At 55.3% G+C, this 15,636-nt stretch overlaps 1 protein-coding gene and 1 long non-coding RNA gene across 2 annotated transcripts in view; both read left to right on the top strand.

Annotated features, from left to right (window-relative positions):
- jtb (jumping translocation breakpoint) overlaps positions 1–3,708 on the top strand; it is an 11,449-nt gene extending 7,741 nt beyond the window's left edge. Inside the window, exons 2-4 of the mRNA XM_072490523.1 lie at positions 730–882; positions 3,038–3,117; positions 3,368–3,708. Coding sequence (XP_072346624.1) covers positions 730–882; positions 3,038–3,117; positions 3,368–3,524 — 390 coding nt within the window. The 3' untranslated portion in view covers positions 3,525–3,708. The remainder of the gene's footprint in view (positions 1–729; positions 883–3,037; positions 3,118–3,367) is intronic.
- A 2,934-nt stretch (positions 3,709–6,642) lies between these two features.
- LOC140403002 (uncharacterized) lies at positions 6,643–14,553 on the top strand. Its single transcript, XR_011938208.1, has 3 exons — positions 6,643–8,261; positions 8,853–8,892; positions 14,458–14,553. It is a non-coding gene; the product is annotated as an uncharacterized lncRNA (long non-coding RNA).
- The last annotated feature ends 1,083 nt before the right edge of the window (positions 14,554–15,636 follow it).

Below are 15,636 nucleotides of genomic sequence, written 5' to 3'. Positions count from 1 at the left end.
ACCCCGTGCTGTACCTGTCCTGGGAGTGTTTGATGGGGACAGTGTAGAGGGAGTTTTACTCTGTATCTAACCCCGTGCTGTACCTGTCCCGGGAGTGTTTGATGGGAACAGTGTAGAGGGAGCTTTACTCTGTATCTAACCCCGTGCTGTACCTGTCCCGGGAGTGTTTGATGGGGACAGTGTAGAGGGAGCTTTACTCTGTATCTCACCCGTGCTGTACCTGTCCTGGGAGTGTTTGATGGGACAGTGTAGAGGGAGCTTCACTCTGTATCTAACCCCGTGCTGTACCTGTCCTGGGAGTGTTTGATGGGGACAGTGTAGAGGGAGCTTTACTCTGTATCTAACCCCGTGCTGTACCTGTCCTGGGAGTGTTTGATGGGGACAGTGTAGAGGGAGCTTTACTCTGTATCTAACCCCGTGCTGTACCTGTCCTGGGAGTGTTTGATGGGGACAGTGTAGAGGGAGCTTTACTCTGTATCTAACCCCGTGCTGTACCTGTCCTGGGAGTGTTGATGGGGATAGTGTCGAGGGAGCTTTACTCTGTATCTAACCCCGTGCTGTACCTGTCCTGGGAGTGTTTGATGGGGACAGTGTAGAAGGAGCTTTACTCTGCATCTAACCCCGTGCTGTACCGGTCCTGGGAGTGTTTGATGGGGACAGTGTAGAGGGAGCTTTACTCTGTATCTAACCCCGTGCTGTCCCTGTCCTGGGAGTGTTTGATGGGGACAGTGTAGAGGGAGCTTTACTCTGCATCTAACCCCATGCTGTAACTATATTTTCTTCTCTTTCCCTGCAGTAAGTACAGTTTCAGCCACACGGTGCTGGCAGGTCGAGCAGTTCATGGTGGCCGAGGAGTGTAAGAAATGCACGCGGTTCCAGGTGGTGAGTACCGAGAACAATCCAGCACAGGAACGGGCCCTTCGGCCCTCCAAGCCTGTACCAGTCTTGATACCATCCTTGGCCGAAACCCTCAGCATTTCCGAGTGCCGTGTCCCTCTATACCCATCCTATACGTGAGCTGTTTGTCAAGTGTTAGAATCTATAGAATGTCTACACAGAGGGATTCTGCACCAACTCTCTGAAGGAGCATTGAACCAGGTCCTGTCACCGTTAACCCACACATCCCTGGACACTAAGGGACAATTTAGCATGGCCAATCCACCTAACCTGCACATCTTGGACACTAAGGGACAACTTAGCACGGCCAATCCACCTAACCTGTACATCTTTGGACACTAAGGGGCAATTTAGCACGGCCAATCCACCTAACCTGTACATCTTTGGACACTAAGGGACAACTTAGCACGGCCAATCCGCCTAACCTGTACATCTTTGGACACTAAGGGACAATTTAACACGGCCAATCCACCTAACCTGCACATCTTTGGACACTAAGGGGCAATTTAACACGGCCAATCCACCTAACCTGCCCATCTTTGGACACTAAGGGACAATTTAACACGGCCAATCCACCTAACCTGTACATCTTTGGACACTAAGGGGCAATTTAGCGCGGCCAATCCACCTAACCTGCACATCTTTGGACACTAAGGGGCAATTTAGCACGGCCAATCCACCTAACCCGCACATCTTTGGACACTAAGGAACAATTTAGCATGGCCAATCCACCTAACCTGCACATCTTTGGACAGTAAGGGGCAATTTAGCACGGCCAATCCACCTAACCTGCACATCTTTGGACACTAAGGGACAATTTAGCACGGCCAGTCCACCTAACCTGCACATCTTTGGACACTAAGGGGCAATTTAGCACGGCCAATCCACCTAACCTGTACATCTTTGGACACTAAGGGGCAATTTAGCACGGCCAATCCACCTAACCTGTACATCTTTGGACACTAAGGGACAACTTAGCACGGCCAATCCACCTAACCTGTACATCTTTGGACACTAAGGGACAATTTAACACGGCCAATCCACCTAACCTGCACATCTTTGGACACTAAGGGACAATTTAACACGGCCAATCCACCTAACCTGTACATCTTTGGACACTAAGGGGCAATTTAGCGCGACCAATCCACCTAACCTGCACATCTTTGGACACTAAGGGGCAATTTAGCACGGCCAATCCACCTAACCCGCACATCTTTGGACACTAAGGAACAATTTAGCATGGCCAATCCACCTAACCTGCACATCTTTGGACAGTAAGGGGCAATTTAGCACGGCCAATCCACCTAACCTGCACATCTTTGGACACTAAGGGACAATTTAGCACGGCCAGTCCACCTAACCTGCACATCTTTGGACACTAAGGGGCAATTTAGCACGGCCAATCCACCTAAACTGCACATCTTTGGACAGTAAGGGGCAATTTAGCACGGCCAATCCACCTAACCTGCACATCTTTGGACAGTAAGGGGCAATTTAGCACGGCCAATCCACCTAACCTGCACATCTTTGGACAGTAAGGGGCAATTTAGCACGGCCAATCCACCTAACACGCACATCTTTGGACAGTAAGGGGCAATTTAGCATGGCCAATCTACCTAACACGCACATCTTTGGACACTAAGGGGCAATTTAGCACGGCCAATCCACCTAACCTGCAGATCTTTGGACTGTGGGAGGAAACCGGAGCACCCGGAGGAAACCCACGCAGACACGGGGAGAACGTGCAGACTCCGCACAGACAGTGACCCAAGCCGGAATCGAACCTGGGTCCCTGACGCCGTGAGTGCTGACCATGGAAGACGTATAGGCTGGGGGGGTTGTGGGGAGATGGACGTGGGGAGATAGTAGTGGAGGTGGGGGGGTATCATGGGGAACAGGTATCCATGTGTGACACAGATTAAACATAAATATCAGGGCATCAGATGTTACATTTTGCAGCAACAGGCTGGGTGGGTGTACGGAGCGGGGGGCCCTGCGCCTGGGGGATGGTGCTGTGCCGGGGGTGGGGGCTGTGTCTGGGTGGGTGGAGTTGTTCCGGGCTGAGGGGGGCTCTCGCCAGTGCCTGCACAGTGACAGCGTTGTGAGTTGCCTCTTGTCCTGACGCGTGTCTTGTTTGTAGAAAACCCAGGAAGCCTGTGGCCGGACCGGATTTGTGGAAAAGATCAATTGCTCCGAGTCACAGAAGGAAGAATATAAGAGGTAACGATATCTGGGATGTCTGTCTGTGTGTGTCTGTCTCTGCCTGTCTGTTGGTGTCGGTCTCGCTCTGTCTGTGTCTTGTCTGTCTGTGACTGTCTTGTCTGTGTCTGCCTGTCTGTCTGTGGGGAAACTGCGAACCCTCCTGGCTGAGTAATTGAGCCACCTGAGAAGGGTTTGGCGGGTTTGAGTTGCGCGTTGACCCTGCGAGGGAGTTCCCTCTCCGTAACTTTGCCCTCTGCTCCCGCTGCAGCTGTCGGTCCACTGGGATGGAGGAGACTTTGTTCTGGAGGTTCGAGGGGACCATGGTCACTCTCTCTGTCGTCTTCGCTGTGATGGTCGTTCTCCGTCAGAGGACACTCGACAGACTCGCCTCGGAGAAGGTCCGCAAACAGATTGAATCAATTTGACCGCGTTGTTGGCCGATCGACAGTGGCAGCCGGGACTCTGACGGTGGAAGCAGATTCACACCATTGTGGGTGCGAAGGAACAAACTGACCATTATAATCAGCACGAGAGATAGGCTAAACCCAACCAGCTTTCAAACTCTGATGTGACAGACTGCGCCTACAATTTAAACATTGCCTCAATCTCCCTGACCTGGCCAGTTTTGGATTTGTGCTGTGTTTAAAGGTCTGTTTATGCACTGCGTACGGAGACAGTCCTCTGCAATATGGATTAGGAGGTTGTATTCCTCAGATTTGGGGGTTAAGAGTTTGCTGAATGTTTTGGGAGCAGTTCCCAATTGGACGTGTCCTGAACCTTCCCCTCGAAGAGCAGGAATCGGCAGGAAAATAGCTTCAAATCTCACTCACACTCGCACACACACACACACTGCAGGACTGGCGTGATGGAAACACCGACAGGACAGTGTACAGAGCAGAGGAACCGTACAGAGAGCTTTACCCTGAATCTAACCCCGTGCTGTACCTGTCCTGGGAGTGTTTGATGTGGACAGTGTAGAGGGAGCTTTACTCTGTATCTAACCCCGTGCTGTACCTGTCCTGGGAGTGTTTGATGGAGACAGTGTAGAGGAAGCTTTACTCTGTATCTAACCCCGTGCTGTACCTGTCCTGGGAGTGTTTGATGTGGACAGTGTAGAGGGAGCTTTACTCTGTATCTAACCCCGTGCTGTCCCTGTCCTGGGAGTGTTTGATGGGGACAGTGTAGAGGGAGCTTTACTCTACATATAGAACATAGAACGATACAGCGCAGTACAGGCCCTTCGGCCCACGATGTTGCACCGAAACAAAAGCCATCCAACCTACACTATGCCATTATCATCCATATGTTTATCCAATAAACTTTTAAATGCCCTCAATGTTGGCGAGTTCACTACTGTAGCAGGTAGGGCATTCCACGGCCTCACTACTCTTTGCGTAAAGAACCTACCTCTGACCTCTGTCCTATATCTATTACCCCTCAGTTTAAAGTTATGTCCCCTCGTGCCAGCCATATCCATCCGCGGGAGAAGGCTCTCACTGTCCATCCTATCCAACCCCCTGATCATTTTGTATGCCTCTATTAAGTCTCCTCTTAACCTTCTTCTCTCCAACGAAAACAACCTCAAGTCCATCAGCCTTTCCTCATAAGATTTTCCCTCCATACCAGGCAACATCCTGGTAAATCTCCTCTGCACCCGCTCCAAAGCCTCCACGTCCTTCCTATAATGCGGTGACCAGAACTGTACGCAATACTCCAAATGCGGCCGTACCAGAGTTCTGTACAGCTGCAACATGACCTCCCGACTCCGGAACTCAATCCCTCTACCAATAAAGGCCAACACTCCATGGGCCTTCTTCACAACCCTATCAACCTGGGTGGCAACTTTCAGGGATCTATGTACATGGATCTAACCCCGTGCTGTACCTGTCCTGGGAGTGTTTGATGGGGACAGTGTAGAGGGAGCTTTACTCTGTATCTAACCCCGTGCTGTACCTGTCCTGGGAGTGTTTGATGGGGACAGTGTAGAGGGAGCTTTACTCTGTATCTAACCCCGTGCTGTACCTGTCCTGGGAGTGTTTGATGGGGACAGTGTAGAGGGAGCTTTACTCTGTATCTAACCCCGTGCTGTCCCTGTCCTGGGAGTGTTTGATGGGGACAGTGTAGAGGGAGCTTTACTCTGTATCTAACCTCGTGCTGTACCTGTCCTGGGGGTGTTTGATGGGGACAGTGTAGAGGGAGCTTTACTCTGTATCTAACCCCGTGCTGTACCTGTCCTGGGAGTGTTTGATGGGGACAGTGTAGAGGGAGCTTTACTCTGTATCTAACCCCGTGCTGTACCTGTCCTGGGAGTGTTTGATGGGGACAGTGTGGGGGAAGCTGTCAAACAGGCGGCTTTAATGCTTTTTGCTGGTTGCTGGAGTTACTGTCTAGCTTCAGTGGTATTTCGGAAGCTGTTTGTTGGTTGTTTTAACGACTGGATGATGTGTCCGATTACAAAAGCAGAGTAAACACTCTGTTTAAACAGTGATAGCACTGACTCGATTACCCGTGGAAACTTCCGGAACTTGTAGAAAGGTTCAATCCCCCTCCCTCCTTGGGCACAGGCTCCGGTAACCGTTTATCCAGGACAAGGGGTGGGATTCTCTGTCGTCCTGACGGCAAAATGGTGGCAAGCGCCGGGTGGTGATGCTCCGCCCCTTCCACGTCGGCGCCATCGCGGCGCGCACAGTTGCAACTGCGTTGGCATCGCATTGTACTTCGCTGACAGTTGTGCCGCTGGCCGGGGGGTTGTGCCAGGCTGGTGATGGCAAGGAGGTGGGCTGTGGGGCCGAGTTGGGTGGGTACGCGGTGAAGCACAACCGGAGCGCGCGCGTGGGGAGGAGGTGCTGGGAGTGTACACCCGGCCGCAGCTCCCCAGCCCTGCGCCTGCCCAGCACGGTCCCGGCGATCCTCCCTGAGCGGGCGTTTCACCGGCGCCAGCCCCCTCACCGTAACGGAACCGGTCCGTCGTGGCGTCAGCACTCGGACGCAGGAACGGGGAGTGTTGCACACCGAGCTGAGGGGGGAGGTGGTGCCTTGCGGGCAGCAGAGTGGGTGCTGGGGGAGTTTGAAGTTGGAGCGATGGGTGAGGTGGGTTCCCGCTTCCTCAACCGGATTCCATCTGCACAACGCGAGTGTCTGTGTGGAATTAGAGGAACATCAATCAAAGGGCAGCAGGGTGGCGCAGTGGTTAGCACTGCTGCCTCACGGCGCCGAGGTCCCAGGTTCGATCCCAGCCCCGGGTCACAGTCTGTGTGGAGTTTGCATATTCTCCCCGTGTCTGCGTGGGTTTCACCCCCACAATCCAAAGCAATGCAGGGCAGGTGGATTGGCCGCGCTAAATTGCCCTTTAATTGGAAACATGAATTAGGTACTCTAAATTTATAAATAAAAAAATTAAGGGCAATTTAGCGCGGCCAATCCACCTACCCTGCACATCTTTGGGTTGTGTGGGGGCGAAACCCACGCAGACACGGGGAGAATGTGCAAACTCCACACGGACAGTGACCCGGGATCGAACCCGGGACCTCGGCGCCGTGAGGCAGCAGTGCTAACCCACTGCGCCACCCTGCTGCCCCAATTGCCCCTTATTTGGGGAAAATAAACAGAGGAATATTAATCAGATCCACTCCCAAGGAACATAGAGCCATGATGTTGAGGGTGCGCTGTGCCATCTGAGGGCCAGTGAGTGCCCCCTGGGGGCTGGCTGTGAAAGGGGCACCCTGGCATCAGAGGGTGGGCAGCAAGTGGATGCCTCCTGGGGACTGGCTGCAAGAGCGCCGGTGGGGTCCGGCAAGGACACTAAACTATCGGTGCCAGTTTCTGGTGAGATATTAATCTTTATTGTCGCGAGTAGGCTTGCATTAATACTGCAATGAGGTTACTGTGAAAAGCCCCTAGTCGCCACATTCCGGCGCCTGTTCGGGGACACAGAGGGGGAATTCAGAATGTCCAACTCACCTAACAGCACGTCTTTCGGGACTTGTGGGAGGAAACCGGAGCACCCAGAGGAAACCCACGCAGACACGGGGAGGATGTGCAGACTCCGCACAGACAGTGACCCGAGCCGGGAATCGAACCCGGGACCCTGGAGCTGTGAAGCCACAGTGCTAGCCACTGCGCTACCGTGCCGCCTATTAAACAGACGCCCACCCTCTCCTGAGTAAACATCACCCTTTCATAGAATTCCTGCCGTGCAGGAGGGGGCCATTCAGCCCATTGGGGTCTGCGCCAACCTTTCAAAGAGCACTGTCCCTAGGCCCTATCCCCCAAACCCTTTAGACACTATGGGGCAGGTTTGGCACGGCCAATCCACCTAACCTGCACATCTTTGGACTGTGGGAGGAAACCGGAGCACCCGGAGGAACAGAGAACAATACAGCACAGGAACAGGCCCTTCGGCCTCCCAAGCCTGTACCGTGCATGATACCAACCGTTGCCAAAATGTTGCGGTTATTGGATAGGCACATGGGGCACACCAGAATGAAAGGGAGTGGGATAGCTTGGTCTTGGTTTCGGACAAAGCTCGGCACAATAACGAGGGCCGAAGGGCCTGTTCTGTGCTGTACTCTTCTATGTTTTAAAATCCTCAGCGCTACCTTGCGCCGTATCCCTCTCTACCCATCCTCTCCACGTGCTTGTCTTTTGAACGCCGTTAATGTATCTAAAACAAGGTTGAGAAGGTGGGGCCTACATGGATAACCTCAGCCTGTACGGGAAACCCACGCAGACACGGGGAGAAAGTGCAAACTCCGCACAGACAGTCACCCGAGGCCGGAATTGAACCCGGGTCCCTGGCGCTGTGAGGCAGCAGTGATTCCCCCTGGCCTCCGCTGAAAGTTGAGCTGGGAAGTTGTCCCTTGTATCCTAGGTCAGTATTTATCTTTGAACTGACATCACTAATCAGACAATCTCAGAATGAGTTATGGCTGGGCCTGGTGGATCTCCCCCGAGGCCTTGCTATTTAACAGCAACTGGTGTCAACTGTGACGCAGTCGGTGGGTGCAAGTCTTATCGCAGAGGCAGGTGGCCTGAACACACACACACTGTGGACACAATCGATAGATGGACAATCAACATTGCTGGAAGCGGGGAGGACAGAGCAACGGAGGAGTATAAAGGCGAGATTGAGAGAGCTCCGGGTCAGCGAGAGGGAGCTCCAGGTGAGCGAGATAGCACCACACTGCAATAACAGGGAAAGTGATGCTACTCGGCACGAGAGATTGGGAGGAAATATTGTGTGGTACTGAGGAGGGCAAAATATAATTTCACAGTGAATAAGCGAGGGCGAGACAGACCCGTGTTAGATAAATACTGGAGGGTACTTTCAGTTAGACAAGCAGGCGGTGTGAGGGGCGACGGGGTGGAGAGGAGGGGCGGCCGGGCAGACAAACTGGGCGAGGGGTGCAGGGCGGACAGACTAGGCGAGGGGCGGCCGGGCGGACAGACGGTGCGAGGGGCGACAGGGCAGACAGACGGCGAGGGGCGACAGGGCGGACCGACGGTGCGAGGGGCGACAGGGCAGACAGACTGGGCGAGGGGTGACAGGGCGGACAGACGGTGTGAGGGGCTACAGGGCGGACCGAGGGGCGACAGGGCGGACAGACGGTGTGAGGGGCTACAGGGCGGACCGAGGGGCGACAGGGCGGACAGACGGCGAGGGGCGACAGGGCGGACAGACACTGATTTGGGTCATGTTGCTGCTGGAGTCTGCAATGAGGTTTTTGTGGCTCCCCTTGCTTCTGTTTCCTCAGGCCACACACAACGCTGGAGAATGCTTCTTCGATGGCAAAGGTAAGCATTCCCGTAAAGCAACGGCCGATCGGGGGGGGCATTTGGTGAGGTGGTGGCTCCTGAAAGGGGGAAGGATGAGGAGGGATGGTTCCGATGGATATCAGGAGATGGTGAACAGGGGATGGGGAGGAATAGATCCTGAGGGGGGGTTGGGGAGGTATAGATCCTGTGGGGGAGGGGAGGGGGAGGTATAGATCCTGTGGGGGAGGGGAGGGGGAGGTATAGATCCTGTGGGGGAGGGGAGGGGGAGGTATAGATCCTGAGGGGGGGTTGGGGAGGTATAGATCCTGTGGGGGAGGGGGAGGTATAGATCCTGTGGGGGAGGGGAGGGGGAGGTATAGATCCTGAGGGGGGGGATGGGGAGGTATAGATCCTGTGGGGGAGGGGAGGTATAGATCCTGAGGGGGGGGATGGGGAGGTATAGGTCCTGAGTAGGGGATGGGGAGGTATAGATCCTGAGGGGGGGGATGGGGAGGTATAGATCCTGAGGGGGGGATGGGGAGGTATAGATCCTGAGGGGGGGATGGGGAGGTATAGATCCTGAGGGGGGATGGGGAGGTATAGATCCTGAGGGGGGGATGGGGAGGTATAGATCCAGTGGGGGAGGGGATGGGGAGGTATAGATCCTGTGGGGATGGGGAGGTATAGATCCTGAGGGGGGGGGATGGGGAGGTATAGATCCTGAGGAGGGGATGGGGAGGTATAGATCCTGTGGGGGAGGGGATGGGGATGTATAGATCCTGAGGGGGGGGGTGGGGAGGTATAGATCCTGTGGGGGAGGGGATGGGGAGGTATAGATCCTGAGTGGGGGATGGGGAGGTATAGATCCTGAGTGGAGGATGGGGAGGTATAGATCCTGTGGGGGAGGGGATGGGGAGGTATAGATCATGAGGAGGTATAGATCCTAAGGGGATGGGGAGGTATAGATCCTGAGGGGGGGATGGGGAGGTATAGATCCTGTGGGGAGGGGATAGGGAGGTATAGACACTGGGGGAGGGGATGGGGAGGTATAGATACTGTGGGGGAGGGGATGGGGAGGTATAGATCCTGTGGGGAGGTATAGATCCTGTGGGGGGGGGGCGATGGGGAGGTATAGATTCTGAGGGGAGGGATGGGGAGGTATAGATCCTGAGGGGAGGTATAGATCCTGTGGGAGAGGGGATGGGGAGGTATAGATCCTGAGTGGGGGATGGGAAGGTATAGATCCTGGGGGGTGGGGGGAAGGTATAGATCCTGAGGGGAGGGATGGGGAGGTATAGATCCTGAGGGAAGGGATGGGGAGGTATAGATCCTGAGTAGGGGATGGGGAGGTATAGATCCTGGGGGGAGAGGGAGAGGTATAGATCCTGAGTGAGGGGTGGGAGGTATAGATCCTGAGTAGGGGGGGGGTATAGATCCTGAGTGGGGATGGGGAGGTATAGATCCTGTGGGGGAGGGGATGGAGAGGTATAGATCCTGTGGGGGAGGGGATGGGGAGGTATAGATCCTGAGGGGGGATGGGGAGGTATAGATCCTGTGGGGGTGGGGATGGGGAGGTATAGATCCTGAGTGGGGGATGGGGAGGTATAGATCCTGAGTGGGGGATGGGGAGGTATAGATTCTGAGTGGAGGATGGGGAGGTATAGATCCTGTGGTGGAGGGGATGGGGAGGTATAGATCCTGTGGGGGGGGGGGGGGAGGTATAGATACTGAGGGGGGGTGGGGAGGTATAGATCCTCTGGGGAAGGGGATGGGGAGGTATAGATCCAGTGGGGGAGGGGATGGGGAGGTATAGATCCTGTGGGGATGGGGAGGTATAGATCCTGAGGGGGGGGTGGGGAGGTATAGATCCTGTGGGGGAGGGGATGGGGAGGTATAGATCCTGTGGGGGATGGGATGGGGAGGTATAGATCCTGAGGAGGGGATGGGGAGGTATAGATCCTGTGGGGGAAGGGATGGGGATGTATAGATCCTGAGATGGGGATGGGGAGGTATAGATCCTGAGTGGGGGATGGGGAGGTATAGATCCTGTGGGGGAGGGGATGGGGAGGTATAGATACTGAGGGGGGGCATGAGGAGGTATAGATCCTGAGGGGGGGATGGGGAGGTATAGATCCTGTGGGGAGGGGATAGGGAGGTATAGACACTGTGGGGGAGGGGATAGGGAGGTATAGACACTGTGGGGGAGGGGATGGGGAGGTATAGATACTGTGGGGGAGGGGATGGGGAGGTATAGATACTGTGGGGGAGGGGATGGGGAGGTATAGATCCTGAGGAGGGGATGGGGAGGTATAGATCCTGTGGGGGAGGGGATGGGGATGTATAGATCCTGAGGGGGGGATGGGGAGGTATAGATCCTGTGGGGGAGGGGATGGGGAGGTATAGATCCTGAGTGGGGGATGGGGAGGTTTAGATCCTGAGTGGAGGATGGGGAGGTATAGATCCTGTGGGGGAGGGGATGGGGAGGTATAGATACTGAGGGGGGCATGAGGAGGTATAGATCCTAAGGGGATGGGGAGGTATAGATCCTGAGGGGGGGATGGGGAGGTATAGATCCTGTGGGGAGGGGATAGGGAGGTATAGACACTGGGGGAGGGGATGGGGAGGTATAGATACTGTGGGGGAGGGGATGGGGAGGTATAGATCCTGTGGGGAGGTATAGATCCTGTGGGGGAGGGGATGGGGAGGTATAGATCCTGTGGGGGGGGGCGATGGGGAGGTATAGATTCTGAGGGGAGGGATGGGGAGGTATAGATCCTGAGTAGGGGATGGGGAGGTATAGATCCTGGGGGGAGAGGGGGAGGTATAGATCCTGAGTGGGGGGTGGGAGGTATAGATCCTGAGTAGGGGATGGGGAGGTATAGATCCTGGGGGGGTATAGATCCTGAGTGGGGATGGGGAGGTATAGATCCTGTGGGGGAGGGGATGGGGAGGTATAGATCCTGTGGGGGAGGGGATGGGGAGGTATAGATCCTGAGGGGGGATGGGGAGGTATAGATCCTGTGGGGGTGGGGATGGGGAGGTATAGATCCTGAGTGGGGGATGGGGAGGTATAGATCCTGAGTGGGGGATGGGGAGGTATAGATTCTGAGTGGAGGATGGGGAGGTATAGATCCTGTGGGGGAGGGGATGGGGAGGTATAGATCCTGTGGGGGAGGGGATGGGGAGGTATAGATACTGAGGGGGGGTGGGGAGGTATAGATCCAGTGGGGGAGGGGATGGGGAGGTATAGATACTGTGGGGGAGGGGATGGGGAGGTATAGATCCTGTGGGGAGGTATAGATCCTGTGGGGGAGGGGATGGGGAGGTATAGATCCTGTGGGGGGGGGGGGGCGATGGGGAGGTATAGATTCTGAGGGGAGGGATGGGGAGGTATAGATCCTGAGTAGGGGATGGGGAGGTATAGATCCTGGGGGGAGAGGGGGAGGTATAGATCCTGAGTGGGGGGTGGGAGGTATAGATCCTGAGTAGGGGATGGGGAGGTATAGATCCTGGAGGGGTATAGATCCTGAGTGGGGATGGGGAGGTATAGATCCTGTGGGGGAGGGGATGGGGAGGTATAGATCCTGTGGGGGAGGGGATGGGGAGGTATAGATCCTGAGGGGGGATGGGGAGGTATAGATCCTGTGGGGGTGGGGATGGGGAGGTATAGATCCTGAGTGGGGGATGGGGAGGTATAGATCCTGAGTGGGGGATGGGGAGGTATAGATTCTGAGTGGAGGATGGGGAGGTATAGATCCTGTGGGGGAGGGGATGGGGAGGTATAGATCCTGTGGGGGAGGGGATGGGGAGGTATAGATACTGAGGGGGGGTGGGGAGGTATAGATCCAGTGGGGGAGGGGATGGGGAGGTATAGATCCTGTGGGGATGGGGAGGTATAGATCCTGTGGGGGAGGGGATGGGGAGGTATAGATCCTGAGGAGGGGATGGGGAGGTATAGATCCTGAGGGGGGGATGGGGATGGGGAGGTATAGATCCTGAGTGGGGGGTGGGGAGGTATAGATCCTGTGGGGGAGGGGATGGGGAGGTATAGATACTGAGGGGGGCATGAGGAGGTATAGATCCTAAGGGGATGGGGAGGTATAGATCCTGTGGGGAGGGGATAGGGAGGTATAGACACTGTGGGGGAGGGGATGGGGAGGTATAGATACTGTGGGGGAGGGGATGGGGAGGTATAGATCCTGTGGGGGAGGGGATGGGGAGGTATAGATCCTGTGGGGGAGGGGGTGGGGAGGTATAGATCCTGTGGGGGAGGAGATGGGGAGGTATAGATACTGTGGGGGAGGGGATGGGGAGGTATAGATCCTGTGCGGGAGGGGGTGGGGAGGTATAGATCCTGTGGGGGGGGGGGCGATGGGGAGGTATAGATTCTGAGGGGAGGGATGGGGAGGTATAGATCCTGAGGGGAGGTATAGATCCTGTGGGAGAGGGGATGGGGAGGTATAGATCCTGAGTGGGGGATGGGAAGGTATAGATCCTGGGGGGTGGGGGGAAGGTATAGATCCTGAGAGGAGGGATGGGGAGGTATAGATCCTGAGGGAAGGGATGGGGAGGTATAGATCCTGAGTAGGGGATGGGGAGGTATAGATCCTGAGGGGGAGGTATAGATCCTGAGTGGGGGGTGGGAGGTATAGATCCTGAGTAGGGGATGGGGAGGTATAGATCCTGTGGGGGAGGGGATGGGGATGTATAGATCCTGAGGGGGGATGGGGAGGTATAGATCCTGTGGGGGTGGGGATGGGGAGGTATAGATCCTGAGTGGGGGATGGGGAGGTATAGATCCTGAGTGGGGGATGGGGAGGTATAGATCCTGAGTGGAGGATGGGGAGGTATAGATCCTGTGGGGGAGGGGAGGGGGAGGTATAGATCCTGTGGGGGAGGGGATGGGGAGGTATAGATCCTGTGGGGGAGGGGGTGGGGAGGTATAGATCCTGTGGGGAAGGGGATGAGGAGGTATAGATCCTGAGGGGGGAGTGGGGAGGTATAAATCCTGTGGGGAGGGGATAGGGAGGTATAGATCCTGTGGGGGAGGGGATGGGGAGGTATAGATCCTGTGGGGGAGGGGATGGGGAGGTATAGATCCTGAGGGGAGGGATGGGGAGGTATAGATCCTGTGGGGGAGGGGATGGGGAGGTATAGATCCTGTGGGGGAGGGGATGGGGAGGTATAGATCCTGAGTGGAGGGATGGGGAGGTATAGATCCTGAGTGGGGGATGGGAAGGTATAGATCCTGAGGGGAGGATGGGGAGGTATAGATCCTGAGTAGGGGATGGGGAGGTATAGATCCTGGGGGGGAGGGGAGGTATAGATCCTGAGTGGGGGATGGGGAGGTATAGATCCTGGGGGGGGGGGGGGGGGGAGGTATAGATCCTGAGGGGAGGGATGGGGAGGTATAGATCCTGAGTAGGGGATGGGGAGGTATAGATCCTGGGGGGGAGGGGGAGGTATAGATCCTGAGTGGGGGATGGGGAGGTATAGATCCTGGGGGGGGGGGGGAAGAGGTATAGATCCTGCAGGGGGGGAATGGGGCTAAGATGATCAGGCACACATTCTTTCAGAATCACCAATATCGGATTCCCTCTGCAGCCTCCTGTGAACACGAGGGTGTCGGATTGGAGATCGGAGACACCTGGATCAATGAGCATTGCTACCAGTGCATCTGTCTCAATCCTTTTGGAGTCGGTTGTTGTGACAAGTGAGTGTTACCATAACCAGCAGACGGAACAATCAACCCCGTGCTGTACCTGTCGTGGGAGTGTTTGATGGGGACAGTGTAGAGGGAGCTTTACTCTGAATCTAACCCCGTGCTGTACCTGTCCTGGGAGTGTTTGATGGGGACAGTGTAGAGGGAGCTTTACTCTGTATCTAACCCCGTGCTGTACCTGTCCTGGGAGTGTTTGATGGGGACAGTGTAGAGGGAGCTTTACTCTGTATCTAACCCCGTGCTGTACCTGTCCTGGGAGTGTTTGATGGGGACGGTGTAGAGGGAGCTTTACTCTGTATCTAACCCCGTGCTGTACCTGTCCTGGGAGTGTTTGATGGGGACAGTGTCGAGGGAGCTTTACTCTGTATCTAACCCCGTGCTGTACCTGTCCTGGAGTGTTTGATGAGGACAGTGTAGAGGGAGCTTTACTCTGTATCTAACCCCATGCTGTACCTGTCCCGGGAGTGTTTGATGGGGACAGTGCAGAGGGAGCTTTACTCTGTATCTAACCCTGTGCTGTACCTGTCCCGGGAGTGTTTGATGGGGACAGTGCAGAGGGCGCTTTACTCTGTATCTAACCCCGTGCTGTACCTGTCCTGGGAGAGTTTGATGGGGACAGTGTAGAGGGGGCTTTACTCTGTATCTAACCCCGTGCTGTACCTGTCCTGGGAGAGTTTGATGGGGACAGTGTAGAGGGCGCTTTACTCTGTATCTAACCCCGTGCTGTACCTGTCCTGGGAGAGTTTGATGGGGACAGTGTAGAGGGAGCTTTACTCTGTATCTAACCCCGTGCTGTAACTGTCCTGGGAGTGTTTGATGTGGGCAGTGTAGAGGGAGCTTTACTCTGTATCTAACCCCATGCTGTACCTGTCCTGGGAGTGTTTGATGGGGGCAGTGTAGAGGGAGCTTTACTCTGTATCTAACCCCGTGCTGTACCTGTCCTGGGAGTGTTTGATGAGGACAGTGTAGAGGGAGCTTTACTCTGTATCTAACCCCGTGCTGTACCTGTCCTGGAGTGTTTGATGAGGACAGTGTAGAGGGAGCTTTACTCTGTATCTAAC

Source organism: Scyliorhinus torazame, chromosome 26 (assembly GCF_047496885.1).
Source record: "Scyliorhinus torazame isolate Kashiwa2021f chromosome 26, sScyTor2.1, whole genome shotgun sequence".
NCBI lineage: Eukaryota > Metazoa > Chordata > Chondrichthyes > Carcharhiniformes > Scyliorhinidae > Scyliorhinus > Scyliorhinus torazame.
This window is presented reverse-complemented; position numbering and strand designations above follow the sequence as displayed.